The 12,588-nt window shown below is 38.3% G+C and overlaps 1 protein-coding gene across 15 annotated transcripts in view; it reads left to right on the plus strand.

Moving 5' to 3' along the window:
• STXBP5L (syntaxin binding protein 5L) overlaps positions 1 to 12,588 on the plus strand; it is a 207,819-nt gene that overhangs the window by 163,256 nt on the left and 31,975 nt on the right. For 2 of the 15 annotated variants that reach the window (XM_063352238.1, XM_063352271.1), the window contains exon 20: positions 5,732 to 5,782. The exons of the other annotated variants lie outside the window; for them this stretch is intronic. In XM_063352238.1, the coding sequence (XP_063208308.1) occupies positions 5,732 to 5,782 (51 nt within the window). The remainder of the gene's footprint in view (positions 1 to 5,731; positions 5,783 to 12,588) is intronic. 15 annotated transcript variants of the gene reach the window in all.

Below are 12,588 nucleotides of genomic sequence, written 5' to 3' on the forward strand. Positions count from 1 at the left end.
AGCCTGCCTGAACTGTCTCGGTTTTCCTGAAAAATGTATTTTGCCTGTAACATATATTTTAACCTCTGACTAAGGTTCTGAGGAGCCAGCCGAAGTCAACTCAGTAATTCACCTTTGTTCTTTCTCTTCTCTCCTGCCCCAAATCAGAATTAGGCATTTGTTGTTCTATCAGTGATGTGAGTGTTGGAGCACTGAGCAAGAGACTGAGTGCTGAAGAATACTCCTTATTTTACATGCAGGGCTGGTTTCTAATTTAGTACAAATTCAACTTCTTCCATTAAGCAATATTTTAAATTTCTTTCACAAGACTGTCTTTTCAGGTGCTCATCCTGAACTATTTACTAAAGCATGGCTTTGCAGAAAATGTAATTGAAAAATCAGATTCCCATTCTGAATGCCTTTCAGACTAGAACATGAAATTAAACCATTGGATTAAAATTTTTCTGAAATTCACAGTGCCACATAGGTGGTAGCAGCAAGTGAAGAAATACCAACCTTGCATTTTAAGAATTGTAGGCAGAGGAGAGGAATAATCTTCCTTAATCACTACTATCTTATTTTAATTAAATTACTATTTAAATACAGTAGTGATGCATTTCCAATACTGTACAGGAAGACAAAATCTTAATAAAGCCATTAATAAAGCCATTTGAAGGCTTCTGCTGATTTGTGAATATCTGAGTGGTGGCAGTTTCCACTGTAAATAAAATGTATTCCAGACATAGCAATATATATGGAACAAGATTGGTAAAAATTGTGGAACAAAAAACTTTAAAAATAAAGAAACAAAACACTTGTCTATGTAAAGCATGTTTCATGAGAACAGCGATGCAGCGTGGCATGCCATATAGCGGCATTTGAGTGGCTTGAAAAAAACCCTCAGATCATTTAAAGAACAGCGGAGATCGGGATTTTTCAGTACTGTCAGAATACCTTACTCTTAATCATGCATGCCGCGTTCTTTCAATGGAGAAAGTCAAACTTCATTTTGATGGTTGATTTGGAGGTCAAAACTTAGGGTTTTGTACTACACTCACTCTATGATGGCATGTGAGAGCTCAGTAGCTCTAAAACTAAATAAAAAAATGAGGCCTTGTAAGCACTCATAATGTAAATGGTGCTACATCCAATGCTGAAGTTAATTACTATATAATATATTATAGAACAGTACCCATTCCAGAAAAGTTTACCTTTATTTTTATCATCTCATTAGGAAAATGTATTCAGGGGCTTTTAGGAATAGAGTATATATATAACATACATAATTATATAATATACGTCCATTACTGCTTTAGCCATTTATACGCAGCTTCATATTGAAGCATGTAGTTGAGAATACACTGTGAGCACAAAAAATGCAAATTATCTTTGAGAGGTCATTTAACTTTGTCGTGTAAGATGCAATGGACTGTTTAGACTTCTTTCAAAGATCAGAAGGAAAGAATTTCGTCATTCTGTGTATAGGAGAATGACTTCTCAAACGTGTGTTCTAAAATGAAAGTGCCTTTTTATTTTTTCTTAAGAAATCCCTAATGGCAAGATTATGAGTTTTTATACGTACTGTGATTTCCAAGTGCTGCTGTCCTGTTTCATTCCACTGGTTCAATCTGCTGGGATTACGCCCATGCTATGCCAAGCTCCCACTTTCCTACATGAAATGTTTTTAAATAGCTTTGTTTCAAGAGAAGAAGATTATTAAGTTTCTAACAGTCACTCTTTTTTAACTTGGGGGTAACTGCAAAGTAGCTGAAGAGATTTGACTCAGTTTGAAAATTATATTCTCATGGAAAACAAGCAAGGAAGTAAATGTTTCAAAACCTTTTGTGTGTTGAAAACATAGATTGTAATTTATTTTGAAACTTGATTATTGATAACACTGCCAGCGTAACCATTTCTACTTATTTATATTAAATTAAAAAGTATGTTTACTAGTCAGAAGGCAAATTAATCATTAAAGAGAGGTTAGCTCCTGCACAGTGAATAGAAGGTGCATTTTATCACTTTTTCCAATATGTGGAGGGGGTTCTGACCAGGCGATTTCATGCTTGCTTAAGATCTTGAGAAGGGATGTGTACGTAGGGATTAGCACGGAACAGGGAGCCGTATGAGCTGGCAGAGGGGAGGAAAAAGGGACCTGGGTTTGGGCCATGGTGTTTGGCTCCAGGAGAGCAGTGGGAAGGCTGCGGGGGAGCAGTAGGCCCCATGCAGCCCATGGTGTATGGCTCGGGGTTCAAGGGGGAACTGAGCTCAACAACAGGGGCCAGCAGCTCTTATGGACCGGGGAGACAGGAGCTAAGCAAAGGAGCAGGGCAGCTCTGGGGACCGTGACCAGGGCCAAGCACAGCCTGGTGATTGCCAGGCAGGTCCAGGGACAAGGGAGGATGTCAGTCTGTAAGTCCAGGCCTGGATCAGCAGGGCCACATCCAGCCACGGGGATGGCAGCAGTGCAGCGGGAGCTGTAGCTCAGGGCAGGGGTGAGAGTTAAGTTCATCTTGAAAGCAGCTCCCACAGGAAAGTGCTGCCTGGGGCGCTCTGCCTGAGACCACCAAAGGAAGAGGGCTGTCTCTACATTGGTCTGAGCCCCAAGAGCCAAACCTCCAGGACCTTACTGTGTACCTTGCCCAAGTGGGTATCTAAATACTGGGCTTTTAAATCCATGTAGAAGGAGACTGGGACTGATACTCCAAAGTATTACACAGGCTGAAGCTGCCTAATAGGAAAAGAACTGTATGAAGTCACCTTCATTTTGAATAATATTTAATTCTCTGACTACGGTCCTGCTCTAACAGCTGAGGGAAACACATCACCAAATGTCATAGGTGTGAGCGCACCTTTGTTTGTTGGTTGTGCCTTGGTGTTTTCATTGAAAGACTGATAGGAAACATATGGCTACAAGATAGGACATTGTCCAGTTGGGACACCTGGGTGCTCAGCTTAGCTAGCGGCCAGACCTTACCTATTAACTCCGTCTGTGCCTCTTTCTCATGCCACCGTTGGATAACTTGACTGTTTACACATTAAGCCTTTTTGGGCAGGGGCTGTCTTGCCTTGCACTGTGGCATCACGTTTCTGCTGGCTGCCTCCAGCAAGAATGCAAATAAATAACGCTAACAAACAACGCTGCTAGCCTCTTGAACCTTTATACTCGACCTCGTTCCTCAATTAAACTGGTTTTCAAAAGCTCTTTCTCAGCAAGATAGGTTTACATGCATGATCCTCCTTTATCATAAATGTAGAGACAGTAAAATATACATGATTTAGGTACTAAAAATATGTTTCATAGCAATACCCACATTCTGATCAGTTTAATAGTAAAAAAAAAAAAAAAGTAATGTGCACAGCTTTAATCACAGTAAAGCATGAAAGCAACCAGGTCCTTCTTTTGTTTTTACCCTCAAAGATGGGGTCTATTGACAGTGGTCCAACACTGTGTTCTAGCACAATCGTGTCCTACACGAGGAATTTCCAAATTTGGTGGTGGAGATGGTGGTAGGAGTAACTCCTGGCTTCCTCATGCTGTGTGTCTCCTTTGTCCTTTAGGCCCCTACTCTCCATGTCCCCTGCTCTAACCCTGTGCCCATAAAACAACTCATCAACCATATACTCCTCTTCTTTCCGATCCTCAGTCCCTTCAGCATCCTGAGACTGTGTTAGATCGCAGCCTTCAGTATGGTATGCCTATTTTGTCTGTGAGCAGCTGTGGCAGCTCCCAAATCAAGCCTGTTTAGAGTCCTTCAGAGGAATCAGAAAATGCACACTTTGCATGTGCTGTATGAGCCTGCACGCAAATAGTTGGGAGCTATTTCTGCAGTCTTGCAGTTCAGACAGACGTACTGCAATTTGGGAACAGCTGTAGCATATAACACAAGACATATAATTCCTGTTATACAGAAACACCTGTAACATAGAAATAGAAGATGTTAAACTACCACTTTGCAAAGCTCAAAGCCATGACAGCACTAATGAAGCTCCTTAGTGTTAAATGCAGCTAGGTTTTTTATATCTCTGAAATATCCTAATCTAGATCCTAGTCTGTTAGCAAAGTGTCCCACAGCCTTCCTTAGGAATTGATGATATTTTTTCAGAGGGCTGGTTGGACCAGATGTTGTCCTTTCCTTTAAAGGAGATTATATCACAAGTGATGCTTCTTTAAGCAACTGATTTTTTGGAGCAGTATCCTCCAGTCACAGTCTGAAAGAGGGTATGACAGCTGCTTGGATAAATGGAATGTTCTTAAAAGGCTGTTCTGAAAATCAACCTGCCCTTTGTGTAAATACCTAAAATGGATGTAGGAACCTAATGCTTGGTATCCAAATTAGAGAATTTTCATGTCGTAGTGTTAGTGATGTATATTTTGTTGTTGGGTTGATCGAGAGATCTCTTTGCCTTGTCCCAAAGTGTCCAGTTAAAGCGACAGCTAGAAATGTGTTAATGGGAGGGCTATGCTGGTTCTACTGATACCAAAACATTTTTCAAGAGCCTGAAGGCCTCCCCTGCTCTTCCCTGAAGAAAGAAAGAAAAACATCTAGCATAGGTGCCAGCTGATGTTTTGTTCTGCCACATTGCAGGCTTTGTAGTTTATGACACTTTGCAAAAAAATGCAGCAGAATTTCTTTTTAGGGTCTCTGTGACTTAAAATGGTAAGTCGCTGTTTGGGGCATCCTTCTGACCTAAAAGCTTATTAAACAATAACTTACATTCATTTGTCCCAGTGTTCCTGTCACTGTGATACTTAACCTTGTGGGAATTTCATTAGGAGTATAATAGTTAGCTGACAAATACTTCATTGTTCACTTCTAGTAACAGACTGTATAGGTAAGGGGTAAAAGCCAGAAAACAATGTGAAAAAATACTGAAACAATGTGAAAAAATACTGAATGAGTGCAAAATGAAAGAACCATATTGGAAATTAAGTCTTCTGAATAATTAATAAAAGATTTCTTCAGGCATTCTTTTAATAAATTTAATGCTGTTTTGACTGCTACAAGACATGCTTCATTTCAGTTCTCTGGTGTTCATTGTTTAAAAATGTGCTCGTGTGTAAGGAAATGAAAACATTTTTGAACAGAAGCAAAATCACAGTTTTGTTGCATAATTGGAACACAACAGATAATTAAATCTTCAGTAAATTGAGTGCAATATTTTGATGTCTAGATAACACTACGTTATATCCTGAAGCTGCAGTATTTCGTTTCTGTGCAATCTGTCTTCCTTTCCGTAATAGTACAATAGTGTGTTCCGTCTCCATTACCTGTACAATGTGCCCTCTCTTTTTCAAATGGTATCTTGAGGTATGATGTCATCAGAACTCATGATTTCATTGCACCCTCTTATTAAATTGGTTTCCAGGTGTTTAAATATTTGTGATATGCTGCATAACCAGCATTTGCAATATTTGCCTTAATCTCATTTGTGTTTGTTTTTTTTTTATCATTCCTGTCATCACAAGGTAAGATATTGCAGCGCACAGCCAAAGCTGTGTAAAGCACCATTCACTTCTTGAGAGCTGGAGTAATGTTTTTTCCAGTGCTTCTTTGTTCAGTTACATTTATTTTGCTGAATGGTGTACATGAAAATATTTAAACCGTAATTCTGCCTTTATATGCTGATTTTAAAAAGTGCTACAAATTTGCAACATGGTATTAACCAGAAGATGGCATGTTGTTTTCCCTCGCTCCTTTTTCTTTCTTACTTATTAACAACTGCCTTTCTCCTTTTTCTGTTGTTTCAGTTAAAGGATCAAGAAAGTTAAGTCTGCCAACAGATCTTAAGACTGATCTTGGTACGGTAGGCAAAAGCCAACAGCTTTAAACTTCCTTACATTCATTGGCAAAACATTTTACCAACTGATTCATGAGATAACACAATAACCTTGGAGGCTTTGTCTGAAAAGGCTTTCTAAAAACCACCTATTAACCCATACAGTTCTGTTGGCAGCTCTCAGCATTTTGCTTGTTTGATATTCATTTATTTCATGTAGACACATTTTGCCCGTCATTACACACTGTGTGTGTAATATTTTATTATGAAAAGGCTCTAGAACTTTTGACACACTTGAGCCATTATAACTGGTTGTCCATGATGTTTATCTCAGCCTATAACAACCAATGCATGCGCTAGTCTGTTTTCTTTATTTGATGTACAGATTCCGTGCCACAACAGTGACAAGACCATTGAACATGTATATTTTATGATGTCTTTGAACTTCTGAGAAGTCAGATCCAGAAATCAGTTGTTTGTGTCTCAGTCCTCTCCTTGAGACTTACCTCAGCCAACTGTTAAGTGCAGTTTGCTCTAACATTTTTCTCAGTTCTTTAATATTTCAGTGGAAATGCATAGTAAGTGAGAGAGAAATTTCACCTCAAAAAAACCTAAAATGAAAATTCAACATCTTGCATAACCTAAAAATGTTGGGGGTAGATCATGCCCTCTTAAATATCCACGTAAAGGGGATTGCTCCTGGCATTTGGGTTGGAATATGTGGTGCGCACAAAGATTTTTATAATTATCTTCAAATATTCTCAGTCTCGATGAGTCCTTTCTAGTTTTGTTCTCATGGGAAGTTTCTCGTGTAAGATGACTGAAAAAGCTGTGTAGCCATGCCTCATTACTTTGAGTGTCTTTTTAGAGATAGAAATTAAAGTTGGATCACATCCTTGCATAATGCAGCTGAACTTAATTTCTGTCACTAGGAATCATGTGCATGTATTAACCGATGTAGCACTGTTCCCCAAGGCAAAAGTCAGGGGAATAAATATGTCTTCCACATTATAAATTACTGAGAAACTTGGAAAACTGCTAATAGCTCCTGATTAAAGATTAAGTAAATAAGTGTTGAAAAATCATTGGGAAATTCAGTCCAGATTGTGCAGACTTCAGTGTACAGAGTGATTTAGTTGAAATAACTTACTCCATCATTAACAGTGATGTTTGAGAAGCTAGGAATGTAGGAATACACCCCAAAAAAATGTGGTGTGGAAAATAAGTCTAAGAAAGTCTGTTTCAACATCCTGTGGAAATTAGTGTAAATCCATTAATTTCAAAAGCTTCATAGAAACTGAAAGGTATTATAAAATTGTCACTTAAGCATTCTGTTTGTTGTTACTGCCACAGCTATTGGTTGCTCTGTACTCACACTACCAAGAAGCCTGGTGGATTGCTAAGGATAAAGCATGTGGAAGCAACATTCAATGGATAAGGTGGCAGATACTCATGACTAATCAACTGGAGAGGAAGGTTAAAAAACAAAAAAACTGGAAAAAAAAAAACCCAACCAAAAAACTTGTTTCAGTTCTCCTTCATGACTGACCTAGAAGAGCAGAATGTTCCTGTTAATTATTCTAGCTATTAAAACTGTGCTGAATTATAGATTGCTTAGTTTACAACAGTCTGGGAAAAGCCTCTCTTTCTCAATGTAAGGAGTTAAATTTTAATGATTGTTCCTGGAAAAAGTGAAGAATAATGTCTGCATTTCACTTACTTCTTCTCCAGAATGTCCTGGATACAATGGTAGAGCTCTTACAGATTATTTATCCACTATTTGTCTTTGCCTGAGATTGTACCCATAGTCTAAATATTCAGGGAATAACAATATCCTCTGGCCCACACTTCTTTTCAAGATATTCAGGTCACCACTTTCAAATTATAAGATATTGTATCATCCATCCCATTGGCTCTGGCTCATAGCTTTTCAGAGTGCTGATACATCGCCTACTCTCAGCACCAACAGCAGCTAATTGGGAAATACGTTAGCATTTGGCAGCTTACAGTTCTGCCTCCCTTTTTAGGATCTGGCTCATGTAACGTCCTTGCTTTCACTTTGCTTTGAGTTGTAACAGTAGAGGTTAAGTAGAAGTTAAATCTATTTCAGGTGGAGGTGCTGCCAGAACCGAGAATTGCTTGGGGAGTAGTTTGCTAGCATTTAAGGGAATAATGTGTGATCTGATGACGGAGGGCGTTCTGGTTAAACCTTGTCAGGGTTTTCATGACTTAAAGGTACTTTGGGACTCCATTTTGACCCTTGTATGACTGACAATTGAGAAATGTGAGAATATGCCATATGTGGGGGATACGTTGAAACTTTTTTATAGTTTTAGCTACTGCAGATCATAGTAACCCAATGTTTATTTGAGTTGACCAGAAGGAAGATGTAACATTGCATATACTGTACGTTTTCCCAATTATCCTTTGAAGGCAGCTCTGAATGATAGTATCATCTTTATTTTTGAACCTAATACTGTTTCCTAAAGTTTTATGAAAAGATCATCTACATTTCCGTGCACTGTTGCAGGGAAATGGATTATGGGGATAATCCTAATGCAATTTAATCAAATGGAGAATCTGGGATATATCCAGACATGTACAGCTGCTTTTATATGAGAGTTTTCTAACTTTGCTTCAGTAGCCACTTTAAGCATCAGCTTGTTTGGGTTTTTTGGAAGTATTTCTGCTCATTTCATCTGCTCAAAGTTTCCATGTGATCACAGGGAGCTAGGCAGAAGTCCTAACTAAAGGTGGAGATACTCAGTAACTGCTAATTTTTATTTAATTCCTGTGAACAGATGGTTTCACCGTGTGAATTTATGCTATCACCTAGACTTTATTAGCCAAAGAACAAAAGAAAATGCAAGTAGCGACAGACATCTTTTGCTTCCTCATGCTAAGATGTTATCTTCAGAAGATTTATATAATTTCCTACGGTTTCCGCGGGTATTTATAGGCAGTGAATGAATTCTTTACCAGGTCTTTACCAAGACCTTACCAGGTCTCCCATTTTATACAGCACCGAAAAACTAGACAAAACTCAGGTTTTTTCAAGGATTTGAGAAATGTCTTCTGATGCAGTGACCCAAAAACTGTAATTCTGAAAGTTGGCTTCATAAAACACAATTGTAGGGGTCAGACAAAGAAGCTTTGATTATAACTCTGTATCTCTGTATTCCATTTTGTCCATTTTGTATGAAGTTTGTGGAGTCTGTTTGATTTTTCTTCCTTAAAGATTTATGCATATTATAATAGAATTATAATATGAAAACATCCACCACTCAGTGCCTTTGTAGTTCATTGCAAGGGAAGTGTCACTTCCTGGGTGCTCCCAAGCCTATGAAACAGTACCTGGATATCATAAAGGAGACCTCATTTTTATTTTAAGGATGAGGAGTGGGATTATAGCAATTCTTGATTTACACTTTCAAAGTACTTTACAGCAAACATTAGACACTGGCAACATTTTGAAGCTTTTAATCTGTTTTTGCTTACTGATGCATTGTACAAACTAGTAGATTTTAAGTGGAGCATTCTGTACTTGTTTTTATGGCTCTGGATCTGTGATTCCATTTACAATGCCAAAGAACATTTCAGAAAATTTGAAATTGTATGAGTTGGCTTCCTCCTTGGTCTGATGTTTTTAGAAAAGGCAATTCAGACATCCAACTTTAACAATGCTTCTCTGTAATAACTTGGCAATATACATTGAAAATGGTATGTATTTTTACATGCAAAGAATTTTATGGACTGTCCAGTGTGTCTCCTTCCAGGACAGTAGAGTAATTTCTGTTCACTTTTCAGCCTGAAAATACCAGCTGAACTGAAGAATCATCTGAACTCTGCTTGTAGTTAGCATCATAGCATAGTTAAGGTTGGAAAGGACCTCTAGATGTTGTCTAGGCCATCATCCTGCTCAAAGCAGGTGTAGTTAGACCAGGTAGGTCAGGATAGTAGTGTCCAGTTGAGTCTCGAGTGCCTCCAAGGGCAGGAGGTCCACAACCTCTCTGGGTGACCTCTTCTAGTATTTGATCATCCACACAGGAAAAAAGCTTTTCCTAATATCTAACCAGAATTTCCCATGTTCCAAGGTGTGTCCTTTGCCTCTCATCCGATCACTGTGGACCTCTGAGAAGTGTCTGGCTCTGTCTTCTCTGTGTACTTAGTACCTTAGATTAGGTAGTTGCAGACAGCAATAAGGTCTGTCCTGAGTCTTGTCTTCTCTTCAGGCTGAAAAAAACCCACTTCTCAGCCTCTCCTCTTACGTGATGTGTGCCTGCTCCCTTACCAGCTTGGTGGACTCCTGCTGAACTCACTCCTGTATGTCAATATCTTACCTGTAATGGGGAGCCCAAAACCGAGCACAGGACTTGAGATGCAGTCTGACAAGCACCAAAGAGGGGAAGGATTACATCCCTCAAGCTGCTGGCTATGCTCTCGCTCATTCCGTGGAGGATGCGGTTTGCCTTTTTTTTTTTTTTCTGCGAGTTTAATCTGTATTAAGATGGAAAACATTGGGGGTTGTACTAAAGGCTTTCACTGTTACAGAAATGTTTTTAAACGTTTGGCCTCTCTGCAATTTCACATTTTCAGGTTTGGATTTTGATATTCTGTAGCTAGGACCCTACTAGACAAAAGTCTCTTTCATCTGCTGAAGGTCAAGTGTATGACAGCACTGCTTTCTTCCTTAATTAAATAAGAGAAGGTTTATGGTCAAACATTTTTAAAAGAGAACCTATGTTAACAGATATATCAGCATTCTGCCAGTCCAAATAACCAGAATAAAAAGCAGCAAGAGGTGATCAGCAGGTTAAATCTGTCAGCTATTACGGCATAATAGGCATGGGGTGTGGTTATATTTCAAAGGGAGAAAGGGGCTGCGTTCTGACTTCTAATGCTTCCAGATTAAAAAAAAAAAAAGAAAAACAAACAAACGAAAAAACCCTGATCTACGTGGGAGGTTTAACAAGCAAGTAGTTTAAAGGAAAGGTAAGTGCTTAAAATTATCGAAATGGTACCATAAATAAAATGTTTATAACTGATATAGTTAAATGTAGTCATGAAGGAAAGGCAGTAAAATTTGTTTGCTGAAACAACAAAACAAAGCAGTAAAGATCATACATTTAAGAGCTGATAATAATAAAATGATATGCAACTGTTAGGCTCACAGTGCAATAGATATTCACTGTTCCTAAGTTCTCTGTTTTTACTTGAAGAAGAGTTCCTTACTGAGGACTCTGCAAGGTAAGTCATTTTCCACTCCTTTCAAGCAAGGCAAACACATTCTTCCATCCCGTGGTCTCTGTACACTTCTCAGGTTGTAATACTTTCCAGCAGGCAAAATCTGGGGCTACGCATAGATTTACCAGACATGCCTGGACCCAGAGGTCCTCTATAGTAAGTAACTCGGATTGGGACTGAGCTCTCACACAGATGGTCATCTGCAGGCAGAGACTCAGGCGTGAGACAGATGATTCTGTCACCTTGTTTGGACTTCAGGCGACATCCGAAGTCTTAGTAGCTCACCTGTGTGTACAAGCAGAAGAATATTTAGAAAGTAATAATTGTTTTCCATGTACAATTGTTTTGACAACCAGTGATAACAAAAGAAGGATAAATAAGAACTCTAAATCAGAAGTTATCAACTGTAAAATTTGGTTTTGCAACATTGAAATAAGAATGAACAATTGTTACTAGTTTATTTATTACAATAACCTGCTATGAGATCTGTCAAAAATCTACCATGCATAATATTAACAAATTTGGAAAAATGTGGATTTTTTTTAGAGTTGTTTGATTGCTGCACAAAAATTATGTGTAAACTTAATGATATTTGGAATGCCTTATTTGACCATGTCTGTGCCTTTTTCTGTTGAGTATTTACAAGTATCTATGGAGTGGTGCTAGCTCAATTATTTCAGACATTCTTACCTCTAGTTAAAAGCAATGATTTTTGGAAAAATCGGGAAGAATCTGGAAGAATCTTATTAGAATAGACTAAAAACAATTTTGTTGCAATTACCTTACGTTCTGTTCATTCATTTAAGATTTAAAGGTGGAGTTTTGTTTAGAAAGTCTCCAGTTCATATGTGTCATGCTTTATGTTTGTCATGTTCAAGTTGGAAAAACGTTTCAAGTCCGACTGCTTTGAAGAATTTTTCATTTTCAAAAATGGAGAATTAAAGCCAGATTTTTCCATCTTGAAGATGCAGAGGCAATACTAATAAGGGGTGCTCAGGGCTAGCTGTTGATATCCTAGATGGTCTTGTGGTTCATCCACAACTTGCATGTTTCAGTGTTGTCCTCTGTGCAGCTCGGGATGCATCATGTTTCATGCTTATTTTTCAGAATTAAATTAAGTTTTCTGTCTGTGTTTTCCTGTTTATTGCACAAAGCATAGCAACAATTTGTGTTACGTTATTCTGTTGAGGCATACTGAGTGCTGTGTACTTTTTGAGACAGTCAGTCCAGAAGTGTGGTGTTACATGATCACTAGAAATTCAGCAGAGGAATCTGAGGAGCAGAGTTAGATCCAAGTAGTCCAAAATTTTCCAGCTGTTCTCAGGGAAGAAAGCTAGATTTACTTTTAGATTTGCACTGCCAAGTTTGGTTTTTCAGATATGATAATGTAGAGGTGATATTATGACATATATTCTTAATGTTCTTCATTTGGATAGTGTTTATTTTGTATTTTGGTTTCGTTGTTTGTAACTGTAGGCAAAAATGCTAGTTTTAAAAGGGCCTTTATCAGTGACAACACACTTAACATTTTCAGCCACTTCACAGTATTTCATTTATCTGAATAATAAATCTGTTCACCCTGTT

Source organism: Chroicocephalus ridibundus, chromosome 1, assembly GCF_963924245.1.
Source record: "Chroicocephalus ridibundus chromosome 1, bChrRid1.1, whole genome shotgun sequence".
NCBI classification, from domain to species: domain Eukaryota; kingdom Metazoa; phylum Chordata; class Aves; order Charadriiformes; family Laridae; genus Chroicocephalus; species Chroicocephalus ridibundus.